General features: G+C 49.9%; 1 protein-coding gene across 2 annotated transcripts in view; it reads left to right on the top strand.

The window, feature by feature from the left end:
• The window catches only part of LOC144101493 (unconventional myosin-XV-like), a 128668-nt gene that overhangs the window by 81926 nt on the left and 27560 nt on the right, over nt 1-19182 (top strand). For both annotated transcript variants that reach the window (XM_077634672.1, XM_077634673.1), the window contains exons 29-37: nt 2817-3246; nt 4229-4515; nt 5209-5580; nt 6265-6598; nt 7226-7386; nt 8836-8971; nt 11137-11365; nt 12738-12831; nt 13468-13518. In XM_077634672.1, coding sequence (XP_077490798.1) covers nt 2817-3246; nt 4229-4515; nt 5209-5580; nt 6265-6598; nt 7226-7386; nt 8836-8971; nt 11137-11365; nt 12738-12831; nt 13468-13518 — 2094 coding nt within the window. The remainder of the gene's footprint in view (nt 1-2816; nt 3247-4228; nt 4516-5208; nt 5581-6264; nt 6599-7225; nt 7387-8835; nt 8972-11136; nt 11366-12737; nt 12832-13467; nt 13519-19182) is intronic.

Genomic DNA, 19182 nt, shown 5'->3' with positions numbered 1-19182 from the left:
GTGTGAGGAGCTGCGCTCAAATGCTGCATTACCGACAACCGTAATCGTCTGTCAGTTTTTCGCTTGCGCCGTCGCGCCTCCGAGACAGCGGTGAGTACCGTCATCTTGGAGGCTCCCATTGCACTCTCGCGTTGCGATGCTCGATGCTTGACGTCGCTGCAGTGTCGCCTGTCTAGTTCCATTTATTCTAGTTTCATTCACCATTCAGTGTTATTCAGTCCCTTGAGGCAGGTTCGCTATAGCGTTGGATTGATTTAAAACGACCGACGAGCGATTGTGTCACAGGTTTTTCATGCCTCATGTGACCAGTACTGATCTCTGACGTCACAGCCATCGTGCAGCTGTTGAAACCGTAACCGAAACAGCGGGAGAGAAGAAATTTAAACATAAATTAATTAGAGGCCATAGGAGAGTGCCACGTGGTGGTCCATGCATTTTAATCCGTCACAGCGTAGAAAAAAAGTAACCAAAATTTGTCGTCCGCACCCCTCTAAGCTGATGAAAAATGGACTATTCATGTCCGCAGATGTCAACGATGTGCCAGCCTCTAGCAAGGCGGCCACCCTTCAGTATGCTGGTCTTAATTTAACGGCGTTAAACTTTATAAGTTTTGCTTGGAATGCTGGGACTCCAGCACATCAAAGCTGATAGTTAAGAAGTGATCAGAGTGCTCAGTTTCTTCGTGCCAAAAAATTGCGGTCTTGTAGCTGCTAACCGCACTGTGCAGCCACTCTTAAATATGATAAGAGCCACTGTTGGGTTATGACTGAGAGACAGAGGTAGCTGCCGTCATCCTGGTCGTTCGGCCGACCATCTACTTTTAAAATGCGTACATGGCGCAAAAACAGCGCTGATCAATGGGACGTTGACTGCACTCTAAACACGAATACGCCTATATGGAAATAAAAATGCAGGAAACTATCCTCTAGCGCAGCACCTTTTATAAAATGGTTAGCTCTAGAGGAGAGCTTATTCCTTGCTTAGTCCTTTCTGTTTAGAGTGGAGAAAAGCATGACGTGCGCACTTTTCTAATCTGATGAGCTTGGCGCATGATAGCTTTAGATGCTCATGCACCACTAAACCCATCCCAACACAACACAGCACAGCACAACACACCGCAACACAACGCAACACAACCCAACACAACACAACACAACACAGCGCTTATCTAGTCTGCGGGCGCTAGTTCCGCGCTGTTTTGGTACGGAGAGACTCCCACAGCTTGTCACCCTTAAAATGCGACCGCTTAGGAACCACATGCATTTTCAATTTATAAATTTTAACCATTCTATACCAACTAATCTGTGATATGCCTTGCTAGAAATTCTGTTCTGAGTTAGGACAATTTTAATGCTACAAAGCGAGCTTCCGAGTGATGAGATTTTTTTCTGTAATTTTTTCGCCGAATCTTGTTACTTAATGGAGCTGACCTTTGAATTTCAAACATTCAGTGGTTAGAAGCTGTAGGCATGAGTCAGTGCACAAAAATCTATTGTGTGGCCTGCATTCAGAATGTATGGACCTAAACCGCGTCATTAACAGTCAGCGATGCGAACTGGCACCACAGCGATGTCTTTAAGTTCGGTCTGTCCCTCTTCAGCCTGTGGGGCCTACTACCCGTGTCTGTCAACCCCTCCATATGTGGAGATCGAGTGGTGCCGGGGCGCATATCCGTACGTGTCGACACCGCGTGCCGCTGCCCGCTCAGGATGCGTCTAGACTCGACACTCCAGTAGATCTCGTTTTACCGTACATCTGCGCCCCCGCGTCTCGGTTATCCCATCCGTCTCTCCTCCACGAGCGGCGGCGTTCTGTTCACGCGCTGTCTTTGTCCTTCGCCTGCGGATGTTACTGCAACGCCTCCCTCTTATGTAATTGAGTTAAAGCTATTCTTAGCGTAACAACGGCCCAGCATCCGTGCGTCATCTGGTGTCGTTCTACCTCTGCATGAGTTAGCCGTTCTCAGGTGCGAGACAGCTCCGTTGTATCTTGAGAAACAAATGCAGTTCACGGCAAGTGATTGACGGCTAATACCGATCGCCTCGTGAGCGCAAGTCGGCGTTGGTCGCTATCATTCCGCACCATTTGCTGTCACACATGGAGGAATACTCATCTAATGCTGATGCTACTGCTACAAACCGGTAAAAAAATTCCCTCGTCTCGTTGTAGGAAACAAGCTGTCGCGGAAGACATTGTGAAATGCGTGTCAGCTAAAGACGACACAATAGTGACCGGTGAAACGATTTGTAATTTCCGTGAACTTACGGTTTAGACCACGCCAGCAACCGGATGTGCTGCGCTCTTGCAGTCACTGATGCAACGCAATGTTGCCTTGATATATAGTGCTTATTCGCGGAAAAAGCCAGTGCATGAGTGACATGAGCCGACTGCCGCAGTTATCAGCTGATTTAACGTAGCGAAAACTTAGACACCATCCTCTCGCGGCCATTGAATGCTCGGGTTGCATGACGCTGCGAGGTAAGAAGAGGTGGGTGAGGGAGGGCATCTATATCACTATGCATTGACACCTGAAGCGCGTCCTGAGAGGAGGGATAAAAGGGCAAAGAGGAGGAGGGAGAAAGAAGTGCAACTACCCGCTACGCAGAGTCTACGGCGCGCGCGCGGATCAGTCTTGCCCTCTTGTGCTAGGTATCGCGATGTCGCAGCTGACAGTGCGCCTACACAATGAAGGCGCGCCTGCGAGAATTGTAGAACGAAAAATAACTGGACATCCGCATCAAAAGTTCGCCTCAGTTCAACGACATACAGCCAAGAGCCATTACCGTAGCTTCGTCCATGCACCTTCCATCCCGCAGGTACCAGCGGCGTCTCCACCTCCGAACACCGCAGTCCCCAGCGCCGGGGGCGGCGGTCTGCTGGCCCGCGCTGCCTCGGGAGCCGACCAACAGCAGCAGCTCCTGTCTCCGATGCCGGGTCTAACTCCGCTGTCGCTGTCCATACCCACCATGGACCCGGCGGCCGCGGCGGCCGCTCAGCAACGACTCTTGGCTCCGGCCGCAGTCGCCGCGCCGCCTCCAGCCCCTACCATGACGGCCGCCGCGACTGCCGGGCCGACCCGGGCATCGCCGAGGGACGCGTTCGGCAGCGTGCTTAGCGAGCTGCGATTCAAGGCGGACGGCGGAGCCTCCGGCGGGGCGTCCTCTGCCGCTCCACCGCCCCCGCCGCCTCCACCACCACCGCCACCCCCTCCGCCCATGTCGCCCACCACCATGGCCAAGTACCAGGGTCAGTAGATAGCCAGTAGGGAACTCGTTGATACAGTCTTTGTCAAAACTGTAGAGTCTCGCGGGTTTGCTTCCGGGCCGTGGTGTGTGGTTCGCTATGCACCGCCCGCCAACTGTGCAAATCTCTTGAAAGGCGAGAGGAGCACTCGTTCTAGTTCCTGCGAGAATTAAGGCTTGCACAAAGACCAAAAGTGTCCCACTGCGCGGCTGTAATGAGGGCTTTAATGAGTCGTCCATCCCTGATCTTAATTTCGGCCCGTTATGCTGAATTGCACGGCCAGCTTGAGAACAGCAAGACTGCACGGGCTGAGCTGATCATCACTAAATGGCTATAGTAACTGGGCCGTGTGTAGTAATTAAAAAAAAACAGTTCTAAGACCCACTGTGCTGATATTGACGCCGCTCATAGTACTACAGCTTTTAACTTACTGCACTGCTGCGACCAGAAAGATAAGAGTGGTCCGAAATTCGAAAGCTCATTGTTATAGATTGAGGATTGTGAGGGGTTACAAGATCAGCTTAACCGCATTACTAGCACTCTTCACAGTTAGTACCTTCCTTATGAAGCTTCACTAGCTGTTGTCATTAAGCGTCGAGAGATTAAAACTGAAAGTTCATTTTGATCTGCTCCTTGCATAGTATTAAGCCTTTGGGTTTCCTAAGACAGTAGTACACCGCATGAAAACTGTACGGTTGCTCACGATGAGTTGGAGCTAGTGCCGGTATTCGTCGTAAATATGCCGCCCATTACTCGAATCTTCTGGCGCTTTTTCTTCAACGTTTAGGAACATGAACCAATCGGCCCAGTCTAGAATCCTAAGGTTGCGATGGCTATGTTCTTGGCCGCGTTATTTATTGTGACCGCATATATACAAAGCCAAACTTAAAAGAACTCACAGTGCTTTCGTTGCATGTTAGTCTTCGCTCTAGCGAGACTTCCACTGCGTCGCTCACAACCACCACCCGCGGTTTCGTTCCCGCAGACGTGTACGGCCGCGCCAAAACAGTGCGCATCGGCAAGTGGCGATGGCCACCACCGCGGGATGAGTCCGGCAACTGCCTGCCCGGCCAACCCACCTCATTCCTCGAGTTCAAGCGGCTGCGGCGCCAGGAGCGCGAGGAGCGGCGCGCCGCGGGGCTGCAGGACGACTCGAGCAGCGACGACCTCGACGACCTCGACGACCTGGAGGACGACGAAGATGAGGACCTCGTGGACTTCCCCGAGATACAGGACATGGAAGCCGGGGGCACCGAAGCTGGATCGCCAAAGGTGGGCAGGAGCTGCATTGCGGTGGCGTCGCATGGTTTTGTTGCAATCGAGGAGGCATATGGAAATACTCCGAAAAATGTTTAGAGAAATAGTATGGTAACAGTAGTACTTACGAAGAGGGAAGGGGGATAATCGTTGGAGACGGGTGGCAGGCCTTCATACACGATCTCTCCGCTGCGGTCGGTTTGGCCACAGAAGGTGCTTAAAATACGAGATTGATAAAAAACAAGAACAAAATAAATAAACCCAAGCATACTATAATTCAGCTATTTCCAGCCGCCTGGTGACTAAATTAAACTAACCTTGTGTTCAGCAATGTGACGGAGGAAGACTAGCTTTGGGTAATGAGTTACTAGACGCAGTAAACAAAAGCACTCGTCTATTTAAGGTACTTAAGGAAAATCTGTATCATGTTACGTCACAATACTGAGGTCAATACTGAGTGAAGCATAAACGCAAGTTGATGATATTCTGCCTTAGATCAAGAAGGGAAGTGACGTCGTCAGACGGGAGCATTCCCATTGGCTGAAGGGAAGAAACGTTAGTGACGTCACTTCTGGTAAAGGCATCAGTAGCTGCTAATGCTGTCGCACTGTCGGCACATAGTGGAATAAAGTGTCCCTGTGAATTTTTTTATGAAACCACACAAGGCTCTATATCGTGCGTTTGTGCCCTTTGTTCGGTTCTGACCAGTCGGATTCGGTTCGGACCCGGGGCGGCGACGAGGAGCCCATCATCCGGGCCTTCGAAGGCGAGACCCGTCCGGGCAGCGTGGGCAAACTGCGCATCAGCTCCGAGATGAAGGCCAAGCTGGAGCAGCTCACCATGGACCACAGCGTGCGCTCCAGGGCGTCCAGCCGACGCCGGCACGAGGACGAGCTGCCCGTGGCGCCGACGCCCACAACGCCACCCGTGCCTGGTGGCGACAACCGGAAGCTGCGCGAGGAGCGCAAGTTGGCGCTGGAGAGGCAGCTGGGCTTTCAGGATGCCGCCTCCGAGGCCCACTCCTTCCGGCTGGACAACCTGGTGAAGGCCAAGATACAGAAGATGGAGAGGAGGTCGCAGGTTCGTGTCCGTTGTTTTTGGATGTCTTAATGACATGATAATCTTTGTTGTGTTGAGTCAAATAAAATAAACTAGTAATGCGTCCTCGCCAAGAATAAAACCTACAAGGCCGAGACGCGGGGCATAAAACGCCTGTAAGGCATCTGTTCTTTAATGAAGTGGCCTCCCCTTCGTTGAGGTTCTGTGTCTGAAATATCTGTATAATGTCCTGGTTTTTTTTAAAGACCAGTCACTCCTTTGTACTGTGTTTCATTCGACATGGAGGAGTCATCTCATGTTTCTCTAGATATGACTGGTTCATTAGCACGTTTTTGGTATGTGCCTATGGTGAAAGAATCTGTGAGTTGAACTTGTTAGCCGCTGGGCTACGGAACTGTGCACAATGTAAAACAAAGATATGGCTTCTGCTGTTCACATTAAGTAGCCTGTAGGATATGTCACTGGCTCAGATAATGAGTTGTTTGATCAGACCTCACGTGGACGCTGGTCATCTAACAAGACATCGGAAGCACGTGCGGGTGTATTTCCTTAATTGGACCCGCCGACCCGAACGTCTTTTACTTCCAGTCGTGTTGTCTTCCTCTAGCGTATGACAGCAACAGGGGTAAAAGCTGTGGGATAAATTTTTGTTTTTTTAATTAGCGGGCGTTCTGCCATAAATATATATGGACACCCGTTCAATAGGCACCAATGAGGGACATGCCGTCCTCGAGACCTCCCCGGGCTTCTGACCGTGCCGGGCTGGGCCCTCCGCCGCCTCCGCCTCAGCACCAGCAACAGCTGCTCCAGCAGCAGGCGCTCCTGCTCCAGCATCAGCAGGCACTCCTGCTTCAGCAGCAGCAGCCCTCGCGGGGCGGTTCGGGCCAGTCTGAGCGATCGTCCATAGCCGCGTCCAGCAGTGTATGCCTGCCCACGACACCGGTGGTGCCCCGTCACCGAGAACCGCGGCACCCGATGGCCCTGCACCCGGAGAAGCTCCTGGAGGGCATGGGCAGCAGCAAGGCAGAGGCCATCGAGTGTGAGTGCTTCTGCCTCGGTACTGCGGGGATGGATCAGGCTTTATAGAACTGCCTTATATAGTTAAACCCCGTAATAACGAAACGGGTTATTACGAAATAATGGATATAACAAAGGCATGACGAGGTCAACTGGGGCTATAATGAAGCTACGGCTATAACGAAGTAAACGCCGGGCCCCTTTAACTTTGTTAATAACTTCAGCAGTTAGTAAGCCACATTATCAATAAATTACGTGACTAATGATAGTTCCTATATGACGACGTTATATCGTGCGAACGACGACCACGAGATCTCTGGGGAGGTCTGGCTTTAACAGCTGAAGTTGTAAAAAAAAAGAATAAGGAAGATTGCAGTGCGTAAGTCCACTGGTGCAGTCACACAGGTTGCGTACTGGGCTAAAAAATGCCATGCCAACATTGCGTAGCTCTTCTGCCCGAGTTATTCACCTGATCAGTGTCTGGTGATGACCTCGCCTACTTCGTAGTGGCTTATCTAGTACATTTGATGCAGCCATGAAGAGATTAAATAAATTATGCGTAGCAATTGATTGGATGCCCTTGACGTCATGTCAGAATGTGTCATGAAAACACGCGTCTTTTTCTACGCTGCATCTTTCCTTGGCACAGTCGAGGACTGCGCCGAGTTCCTTCAACCAGTGGACGAGGCCCCGCCCCCGGCGCCCGTGGTTCGGGCCCGGGACAACCTCAAGACTCGCCTGTATCCGCCCAGCAACGCCCCGTACATCACCTACACCAAGGTCGAATGGAGGATCAGGATACGCAAGGAGGTGGGTGAACGTCGGATCCATTCACCCTCGTTGACAGCCCAGTTGCACGCAAGAACGGATAGAGGAAAAAAAATCACAAACTAATGTATTAATGACTTAACCCGTCCAGATTCGTGGAAAACGATAGCTGCGACTCTCCACCATCGGCTACCGAGGCCGTCGAGGGGGGCGGGGGTCAAGTGACCCCCCTGGACGCGCTATCTTTGTCTTCGGGTGCGGTGTGCGCTCACGCGTGGTAATGGACGTCGGTGTTCACGGCTTACCGAAGGTCATCGAGGTTAAGCTGCTGGTAACAGCATTTCTGTGTAAAAAAAAAAGAAAAGAAAAGGAACTGGGGAGAGTGCGATGTCATTTTGCGGGCCTTCAGAAGCCAAGCTCTCTTGAAGCCGTTCCCTTTTTAGTTTCTGTCCATCTGGGGCCGCCAAAGTCGGCTCCTCGTCACATTCCCGGAACTCGGCCGTGACCAAAAAGAAACTAAAGAACCCACCGCGGGAAATGACGTGCGGCCGAGTTTTCCAGTCGTATTGTGCCGTTGTGTTTCGACCTAAGTCCGCTCCACGAATGTTGAGGCTTTCCGAGTTTCCCCGTTTTATTGTTTTTGAGTAGTTTTCGAAACTGTCACATGATACTACCTGCGGACCTCCCTGAAAAAAAAAACACGTTGCAAACACTGCTTCCAGTGCATACTGTCCCGGCAAAACTTCAAAAGTTGGGCTTAATGAAATAGGGGTGGGCTAACTTCGGAACAGACAATTCAATGAACACACCACGAGACGCAGAAAAGCGCCGCTTTTGTGTGACTGTGTCTCGTGGTGTATTCTTTGCATGTCTGTTCTGAAGTTAGTGCACCCCTATGTCATTATGAACCACCAACTTTAAAGCACTGCTGAAATTGGCTTTGTAGGTTTATAATATTTTGCAGCGCAGCGGGACGACACAGACAGATAAGACACAGGCCCACACTGCCCTGTGTCTTCGTTTTAAGTCATCCCATTGCGCTCCAAAAGGTCCTGCAAGTAAGCATACTGTCTTATTGCCCAACGGATCGAGTCGAGTGATGGGTGGAGCGTGTCGGTTTGGCGCGCTTGCAGTGTGTGAGCTCACTAAATTGCTTAGTCCACCCGAGAGCGTGCGAATCGGGGTATCGTGGTAGAATCCGGATCTGTATGGGCGGCATCGCGCCTCCGAGATCGTGGTAGCTGATGTGATCACGGAAGCCACTTCTGCAACCCCTCACAGTCCTTCTGGGAGCTGGGCTCTGTTGTGATCAGAACTCGTTAATATTAATATCGGGCCCATGCAGACGCTCTCCCGTCCGTTCGGGATGGTCCTGCTTTACTCGGTGCTACGCTGCCGGGCAAGCCAGGCATTATGCAAACGTTCGTGATTTGCTACTCCCGACAACACAGAGTGCACCACGTGACAGGCGTCTCTTCTGTTGCTCTGCAGGTGTTCCAGCCTGGTGAACAGCTGCAGGAGCCGCAGGCACTGCACCTGGTCTTCTGTCAGGTGGTGGCCGACGCCTTCGCACCGGCCTGCATCAGACTGCGCGAAGAGGAAGCGGCCAGGCTGAGGTCACTCTGCGGTAAGGACGCGCGCTGCAGTTAATTCAGCAGTTAAGACCAAGCGCTTGTTGGCCTCTGCAGTGACACGCCTGCACATGTGTGCCATTCTCAGAGAGTGACTGCCATTTGGTCGTGTTGATACTGCGCGTATTAAACTAGTTGGCCTTCGTTGTAAATCATGGCTCTAAATCAGTTCCGAATGACAGCTAATACGGGCAGCGAAGACCAGGCCGGTTATACGCTGTACCACCATGAAGATGAATTTGCGCGCTGAGCCTGTATCTTTAAGACTGTTGCTTGTTGATTGCGTTAAGCGAATAAGAAGCTAACGGTTTGCTTAGCTTTACGGGGGTTTAATGCCCAAAACGACAAGGCTATGAGGGACGCTGTAGTGAAGGAGTCCGGAAATTTCGACCACCTGGGGTTCCTTAATGCGCACTGACATCGCACAGTACACGGGTCTCTAAATTTCGCCTTCGTCGAAATTCGACCTCCGCGGCCGGGATCGAACCCGCGTCTTTCGGGTCAGTTGCCGAGCGTCATAACCACTGAGCCACCATGGCGGTTATAAAGAAAATAAGTAAAGCGTATTACGACGCATAGTTTCGCTATAGTGGCGGCAATTATGGGAAGCTTCAATGAGCAGCGAAGGGTGCTGTTTAAATTACACATTCAAGATTTTTACATATTAGGGGAAACACGTTATTAAAACTGCAGGATCACACCCAGCTCTCGTGAGCATATACAAGAACATATTTGCCAACTGCCGGCATCGGTGCGCTTTTTCTGCGTCGCCACCTTCACTTTCATAATGTTAGTCTAGGGCACCTGACGATCGTCCCTATCGATGTCCTTTCTTCGTCATCTTGATCGCCTTATTCTACAATACCCCCTCTGAGAGCACGGAGGTTTTCTTTTACTTCTTCATTTCCTTCATATTTTGCCCCACCTGGATGGCATTGTGTGGTATATACCTGTGCTATACTAGACACCAGAAAATCGTGTTAGCCATACGGGTGCTGCAAATCCTGTAAGTGGCCCTTGAGCTTCGCACTCCCAACAGATCCTCTTCAGACGCCTCCAGACCCGCTCTCTGTCATCCCCTCAGCTTTTATCCCACTATTGCGGCACATCCCCTGCATGCTCCCTATGTGGTGACCCCCACGCCACACTCTCCCATATCCTTTTCGGCTGCCCTGCTGACCCTCCCCCGCGGGGACAGCACGCCATCTCGAGCTGGGAGGACTGGGAGGTCCTGCTTATATCTGCAGACCCGACACCGCAGCTTGCTGCGGTGACTGGGGCTGCCGACGTCATGTCCCGGCATGACCTACTTGATGCAGTGCGGGACCGCGCAGTGGCCCATGGACCCAGCTGGGTCTAAAACTCACTTGCTCAATAAAGTTTTTATGTCTGTCTTGAGCTTCGCGGGTTCAACCGACTCAGTAGAAGATCACACGTCTTAGTTTCTTGCGTGGTAGGCCCACTTTCAATGCAATATATTTCACTGTGTGTTGGTTTTTGGTAGCCATGTTCTGTACATTTTTTGTTGCGATAGCTATATTACGGTAGCATTTCGAGCCTTCAACGTGGCGGCGCCGCCACGCTGTCACGTGATTGGTCACGTAGTGCGGAGCAGCTGCCGGCGGCGCGGTGCCGCGGCTGATCACGTGGTTCGTCACGTGGTTCGTCACGTGACCAAGTTCCACTCGGCCAGCTGTAGCTATCGCGTCACTCCAGGTTTAACCAGAGCTAAACCACCGCCAATTTTTTCACGTCGCTATGTATTTAGCCAAAAAAGGGTTCCTTTGGTCAAATGCAGATTTATGGGTCACTTTTGGAGGGCACAGTTGTGGTGAGAGGGCGGTCCCATTTGGCTCATGTATTTATTCAACTTATTGCGTCGAATCAAATGGCGTTCAGCGCGGTTTTCCAACGTGAAATTTCTCGCTTGGAGAGGAGAGAAGAGGTGAATGTCCCGCCGCTCCGCCGCCCCCCATACCTCATAAACCGTCTCTACGCATGATTTACATCACGGTGTTGCGCGGTAGCATTTAATTGGATTCCTTTGCATCTCATTATGCATGACGTACGTGATGATCAAATTAACTTTATTATTGTTATTGTTATCATTAAATAGCATGTTGTTATTTCTTCCTTTCCATCTTTATCCCTGCGTGTACAGACTCCTTGGGCGTAGGCCCTGCGCCGGAGAGCCGCGTCCGCGCCCCCGTGCAGGCCCAACGAAGTGTGGTGGAGGCGGCGCGCGACCTGCCCCTCTACTTCAGCCGCATGTTCCCTGCCTCCGGGGGCCGACAGCTGCCCGACGTGCACCTGGTGGCTGTGGCACACTCGGGGCTCAGGCTCGTCAAGCGGGACCCTCCAGGACAGCTGCGCGTACTCGAGACCGTCCGGTGAGGCCCAATTGGCAGCAGCCTTCGTTAGATGGCTGTGGCACATACGTGGTTGTAATAAAGGGGAAGTTCCGCTAATAGCGGCGCAACTGCTTGAGACACCCGACACCTATCATAGTTTAACACGAACGAATAGTGGTACAGTCGAACCTCGTTATAACGAAATGATGCCTCGTTATAACGAAATGATGGATATAACAAAGGAATGACGATCCCCCTTGGAGGCGCTGTCAAAACGGACTATGACAAAGGTACGGCTATCAGGAAGTAATCGCCGGGCCCCTCAAACTTCGTTACAGTGAGGTTCAACTGTACTGGACTGACTCTGTCCTGGTTTACCTTTGGAACAATGATCTCATAGAACTTATCTCTCTCGCTGCATTCATACTGCCCCCATCCTTGGCGACGTTAGTGAACAGCTGTGGTCGACCTCCTGAAAATGACTGCATTCAAAGAATAGCCCGAACTCGGCAGACACGAAGACGAGGTAGAAAACTAGGCAGGAAATGGATCCAACCAATGACAGAGTCTGTTAGTCAGTGCTGACCGATAGAGGCGTAGGGTATGATGGGAGCTCACTTCTCATTGGTGGCGTGATCGCCGTGGCACGCAGCCGAGGGAAATGTGGTAGAGCCCGATGATAGCAACAATAAATAGGGAGCTTTAGTAGAGTGAAAATGTCACTTTTTTTAGCGGAAGTCGAAATATTGGAGCAGCACCTTTAAATTTGGCATTTAGGCACCACTAATGGACACATTTTACCTTGTGCCTGCCCTCCTCAAATGCACATGATCGTTTATTACCTACGATAATTATGAAAGCAACGTTATATGCATTTAACATTTAAAGAGATACAGATACAAAGTTTCTAGGAGTATGTTAATTAATCAGAAACGATTTTTTAACGGCAGTTTGGTGCCGGTATTTACGCGCCAGTGCTGAAGGGCACGTCGACATCACGGTCGGCCGGCCAATCTGGAATACCACATTCCTGATGACGCTGCCATCGCTGACAAGCGCTGGTTGTTCCCAGGAATGAACATTGGATAAGGTGACGTCACAATAATTGGGGCAAGTAAACCTGGCATCACTGGACGTGGGTGGAATTCTTGAGCAGCTCCTTTGGCAACACTCAAAATTATAATAAATTATTTTCTACTCAACGCCTGCAACTGAAACTTGCTAGAAGGCATCTCCTTATATGGCCATGAGACAAACGCTATCATTGGTTCGTGTTCAAAATTTTGTGTCTGTACCCTTAACCTTAGTTCGCGTTCCTGTGAACGAACAGGTGATCTATTGGCTACGCAGTTTCGTCGATGTAGTTGAGTACAATATGTTGCAATGTGTGTTATCTTCGGTTACATCCCAGGTTCGAAGACATCGCCGACGTGAGTGCCGCCAGGCCGCGTACCTTGCAACTTCTGCTGAGGCATGGAGGATGGATGACCATCTACTCGCCAAAGGTACGGAGTACGATGGTAGTGGTGTGCCCTGCCGTTTGAATAGTACGACATGCATGACACAGCTAGGACATGCATGAGGTGCAGCTAGTACAGCGTTAGCCGAAAGCAGGCAGTTCGAGCTGAGCTGAGAAAGCAGCAAAATAGAGCAGTCGTGTAATGCAGTGTATTTTTGCATTGCACGAATGCACAGTGTAAAGCATTTCGTACTTTGCTGCCCTTTTTCTTTCTCAGAATAAGTTTATGACCTAGTGCATGGATGTATTTTTTTTTGTTTTTCATCTTGTACATTTTGCAGTGCTTCGAGGTATAGTCATTCGCTACTCAGGACATTACGCCTGAGATAAACCCTTCACTTCGATGTTTCCTATGGTTTCTTTTTTTCCTATCAGGATTCCACCAATCCTTAATGGTGCTCATGAACGTCATATAAAACACTCTAAGAGAGAGTGGGCGGTCCTTGAAAAAAGAAGCAATTGTTTTTTTGTTCAAAAAGAGACTTTAATGCGGCTTACAGAAAAAAAAGTTTCCCATTCGGAAAGGTGGATGCAGATAATGAGGGGGAGTGGCGGCGGCTATCTTTTTTCTTCCTCTAAACTACAGGTTCCGTAGGCAACACTGAGACGCCTTATTTTTCAGGCTGGCCACATCCAGGCTCTGGTGCGACGCTTCGTCATGGAGGGCACGCAGGTGAGGAACTTTAATTCCTTGAGAGGTATTTAGCTGACCTTCACCTGAGTTTAGAGGGCATACGCAGCTACCGAACTGATTCGGATAATCTGCTTCGCATCGAGGGCGGCGGTTGGGTGCGCGGGGCGCGATGCTGTGCAGGTAGAATCATTATAAATGGGAGCCAGGCGAGAGCGCAGCGCATGTTGCGTAATCCGCGTGCCCCAGGGCGACTTACCACGGGATTATCCCCTCCCCCCTCCGCCCGAGCAAGTCACCAATAATAATGTCTCGAGCGGAGGTGCGGGCATTGAGCCACCCTACCTCGTGCGCAACCATGGTGCCATCTCCTAACTCGCGTGGAACCATGGCGCCATCCTTCGGCGCGCATGGAACGCGTTGCTGAGGACGGCGGAAGGTAGAGGTCGTGGATATTGCACCCTGCCGCCCGATCGACGGTGCGGACAGATCGTAGTGTTTGGCCGAAACGAGACATTGCCTTGCAGCCAAGTTCAGTCTCTAGGATTTGCTACGCCGCTACTGAAAAAGAATTTCATGTCTACTCTCTATTATGGCAGAAAGTGCGTTTTTTTTTCGGGCGCAGGCAAATTACGTGTGATGGTTCATATGTTTAGTAGTGTTTTGAACATGGGTTCACAGCAAGGTAGAAAGCGAAAATTTGGTGTCCGCGCAACTTTAATGATGCCGTTAGCGAAAGCTTGAGCACATGGGCTCGTCGCGAACAGAATGGAACTGGTGGCGATAAGGACAGCTGAATACTGAGCTACTTGCGTGCAGGGGGGGGGGGGGGGGATGGAGGGACCGGTATGGCCGGCACCCATCCCTCATGGAACTTCCGCTAAGGAAATCAGTGCTACATGGCAGACCATGTAAATAGCACTTGGGGGCAAACAGCTCAAATATGGAGGAGCACAGTTTTAATTCGGATCACCCGATTTAAGTTTTGCTTGTAATCGTTTGGTGACGGTTGCTAAATTCGCTGCGCTGATATTTGCACCGATAACAGAGCAAAAACTATTTTTGGCTAAAAACCAATACCAATGAGCGGCTTTAATCTGTCGATGTCTGGTGGCTGCCGTTTCTACGCGGCGATAAGGAGTGGTTAATTTCCTTTAAACAAAAGGGGAGCTGGTGTCAGTCACCGAGTAATAGAACTGCCACTGCGAGTATAGCACTCTCTCTAGCACTCTCCAATAAACCATCGTCACTACAGGCGTAACAAAACTATTGTTTTAAGGTAGCAATTACACATTAGCACCCACCCAAGCACTGGCATAGGGCAACAAAGGAAAGCTATATAGGTTTCACAGAAGCTTCGCAATTGAAAAATATTAGTCCTGGTCCGGGTTTCGAATCCGGGACCATCGTCTCTCCAGGGCAGTCGCTCTGCCATCTGAGCTGTATACATTTCCTTTGTAGCCCTCTGACTGCGCTTGAATGACTACTAATGAGTATTTTGCTCCCCTTATTACTAACTGGCTCCACCTTGAGAAATTACCATTAGGACTTTGGACTATAACTAGTGTTTCAATTCCAATCAGCGGTATGCTCGTCACTCGTAGCGCTGAATAACCAATCCTGGAATTAAAAGGTTGTCACTATCAAAGTCTCGCAGTGTTCGAGCTGATGACGTATGCGGTAAAAGTGCGATAACTGCAGTGAAATATGTCTATTATTCCAGCACGGAATCAGCGATGCGGGCATTGCTCTCATGTAATGCTGTTCGTCGACCCTGCACAAGGCATTGTCGAAGTTCTTTGTTTTACGCAGATGCTTGAACCGCGTGAAATCAGTGCTATTTTGCAGACTGCGTGCAGGCAAGTTTTTTAATGGCAACTCCCGTCAGGATATGGCAACGAAAAGTGTGGTAACCGATCAGTGGCGTGGTAGCCGCGTGCGCATGAGAGCTAGATACCATGTCTGTGAACTTCTCGATGCAATAGACTCATGTATAGGAACTGCGACTGTGGTAGGTAAATTGGACGAATGCCTAATGATGAAACACAGAGGTGTCTTGGAGAGCGGCGGACTTGCTGTGTGCTCGTTGACGCTTGACCTCTGGATGCCTTTTGATCGTTATTATGGCGAAATCCTTTAATGGCTCGTACTGTCGTTCGTCCCTTAACCGAGGGTGTCACACGTGTCAACTCAGGAACTAAAAAAGATAGGAGAAAGGAGAAAACGAATGGTGGCTTCAGATAGACGAGGAAAAATGGATCTAGAAGCCACGTTTGATGGCTATAGAGGAAATAGTTAATTAATTATAGTAAAAAATGTCAAAATTGCGTCGAAATAGCGTGTACGTCAATATAGCGACGTGAACGGCGTGACGTCACATCCACCGGAAGTCGTCACGGCATAGTGAAAATTGTCGCGGAATGGTTGGAAAAACGTCGGACCTGTGTCAAGTTAGATGGAAAAATGTGTAATTAAACGGAATTAATACTTAAGATCTGCGAAAGGTGCATAATTTGGGTATCGACATAGCCACGGGAACGCTGTGACGTCACATCCACCGGAATTCGTCACGGCATTGTGGTGTCGGCCTGAACGACCGCAAGAAATGAGTCAGGAAAACATGACGAATGACGTTTTATTAATGGCGGGATGGGCTTTTATATAAAACGATCACATGACAATCCAAAGTACAGATGCACATAGACAAGGCCAAATCTAATCCAAGTAGAATGAAACTGAAACTGAAACCCAGGACACAACACGCTCCCTCCGTTCGAGGAAAAAGCAAACATTGGAGAAAATTTGAAATTGAATGACAAATTTTGAATACGAAGTTATACAAACACGACATAAACAAATATCTGAACACAGAAATTAGCTTACTCCTATGTAAGCTTTGAATCCAGAACAAAATTTCATACCTCATCCCGAAAGAACAATGAATGAATACACTTCTTCAAAAACGAATATTTCACACTTTATCAAAACAATGCATTTCATCAAACCACTGAATATCTGAAACATCTGAATATCCGAAAAGAATAATAAACACTTCAGAGAAAAAATTGAATATACCCATCCGGAATATATCTTCTTTCCTTTTTTCTTTAGAAACAATGACGGGCCATAAATGCATGGCAAGCTGAAATCGTCAAAAATGCTCAACAAATGCTGCTTGGGTAGCGTCACTGAAGGCTACTGGTAACGTCAGACACTGGAGCTCACGTGATATGATTAAGGCGAAAATTGTCACAGAATGGTCGGAAAAACGTCGCATTTGTGTCAAATTAGACAGAAAAATGTGTAATTAAGCGTAAATAATAATTAAGTATCCCGAAAGATGTATAATTTGGGTATCGAGATAGCCATGGGAACGGTGTGACGTCACATCCACCGGAAGTCGTCACGGTATAGACGTTCTACAGTGCCGTGTCATGGGGCTGCTATCTTTGATGACGTGAGAACGCCGCTATTACACGCCTCCTGACATTTCGGCGCGTGCGCCTCTTCGCGACGGCTGCTGCGTCTGATGTTTCGGTTCCGACAGGCAGTGTTTCGGCTGATGCGGTTGTAAAGGAGTGGGAAGACAACACTGTGGTTTGTCCAAATATTCGAAGGACATGTGAGAACCCTAGTTTGATCACTTTAGGCACGAAAATATGATCCGCCTCTTCGAGCCGATGGATGGATCGCCTGAATGCTTGTCTTTGCATCCGCGGACAGCTTCGCTGAATGTTTTTTTATTGTTATTATCTAAAACGTCAAGGCTTAATACCTCAGCGGCAGCGCAGGTCGTTGTCGTATTGTGTATATGGATGCAGACACCGCTCTAAAACGCTCACATATGCACATCGTACGCATTTTTTTACAACCTGTTAACGGTGCTTAGGAAACCTAAAATACTTTCTGCAGGTTTGTTAAACACAGAAAGACGACAAAAATAAGCACAAAATTAGCTGTCATGGTAGTAGTACCATGCATCGAGCAGCCTCCACGAGCTGATGTACAATAGTTTCGAGGGATTCCGCGATATAATTGCTATAACGTGCGCAAGGCAACGCGTTCACACTACACGAAGTTCACAATTATGTCAGCCTCACACATAAAATTGTGGTACGCTCCACGCTCGATATGCGGACATCATGCTCGAGGTCTCGTTGGTGGTAAGTAATCAGCTTCACTCTGATCAGAGTGAAGCTGATTACTTACCACGAACGAGCGCTGGCCTGCGGAATCACTTTTAGTGACTTTCTCGCATGGACACCTATGGGCTGTCCAGCAGGTCCTCGGGGCGCTCGAAAGGCAGGGACCCAGCGAACCGGCAACGGCGAGCGGAGACCCGCGCCGAGTAACGGCAACCTCGTAGACGACGTAGGCCCTCGTCGGGGCGCGCGAGCGCCCAACTGCAGGCACAAATAAAGTTTGCTCCAATCCAATCCAATCGCATGGACCGCGAGGAAGTGACAAGCACCCAGCACAGCAGCCGTAAAGCAAATGCTTTATTGCGAATATGGTCCGCAAACGCGCTACTTGGAGCGAAGTTCAACAGTAGCACCAAGACGGCAAGTAATACACGGACTTACGGTAAGCGTTGTCCGCTCGCACGGCTGTGCTCTGCACAATCTGTATGCAGTAGCGGTATGTAGGAGCGTAAGTCGTTCTTTTCCTTTCCTATTTCGGCCTCGGATGCTCTTGTTACTATTGGCCGCACACCTTAACTTACGAGCAATGGGGCCTCGCTACACACGCAGACGCAACTGCATAGCAACTGAAAGCACAAAGTGACGGTTTAGGTGGCGGAACAGCATGTTCGTGCGGTTTTGTTGCGCACTTACCCTCGCACACTTTCCAGGAGTGAAACCTTTCTTTCTATATTGGTTATCTAGCGCTGGCGAACGTGTTTGTTGCGCTCGCCCGTTCGGAAAGGGTGCATGGCTAACGGGCGCGAACAGGGGCAGTACGTCCTTGTACAGTTCGATTCGCGAAGCTCTCAAACGATCACATCGCGCACCTTTAACTCTCTGTAGCAATTCTTGCAACCCACAATACAGCACGTATATCCTCTGCCTTTCCCCATCTTCGCAGAAAGAACACTTCGGCAGCCACCCGCGATATTTCCATTACTGCGTCGAGGCGTGCACGCCGGCGACTTAAGAGGGCCGTAATGACATCGCATTCTCAGCGCGTCTGTGGCGCCATCTGGCATCAAACGGAAGAATGGCGCCCTGTAAACGGTCTATAGTGAAAATTGTCACAGAATGGTCGGCTTTCGCCTCTCAACACTTTAGTTGCTAGAGCTTGTTCGCTTTCTTTAACAGCGCCTCGGCTGGCAGAGGACAGAGGTAGTGGAAGATCATTGGGAAGTGACTTTGCCCAGCAGCCGAAAACGCGGCTGATGATTATGACGATGTTGGTAGCTCTGCCGCCGACTTCGTCAGGAAGAAAACCTTTGCGGGCCCACTAATGAGGACCTTGTAATCTTTCCGGCACCTCAACCCCCCTCCCCCCTCCCCTTCCACCCACCGCTTCAGTCACTTTGTTATTGGCGAATCCACGATCCTCACACGCCACTCTTAACGTTACGCCAGCCCATCTTCTATTGTAACACACGAAAGAAACAGCTCACGACGAGAAATGATGGCAGGATTTCCAGCGGCGGCACGTAACAGCCAAGAAGCCGAAAGAAAGGAATTCGGCACTTTACAT

Source organism: Amblyomma americanum, chromosome 8 (genome assembly GCF_052857255.1).
Source record: "Amblyomma americanum isolate KBUSLIRL-KWMA chromosome 8, ASM5285725v1, whole genome shotgun sequence".
NCBI classification, from domain to species: domain Eukaryota; kingdom Metazoa; phylum Arthropoda; class Arachnida; order Ixodida; family Ixodidae; genus Amblyomma; species Amblyomma americanum.
The sequence above is the reverse complement of the archived record's forward strand: the minus strand, read 5'-3'. Positions and strand labels throughout refer to the sequence as shown.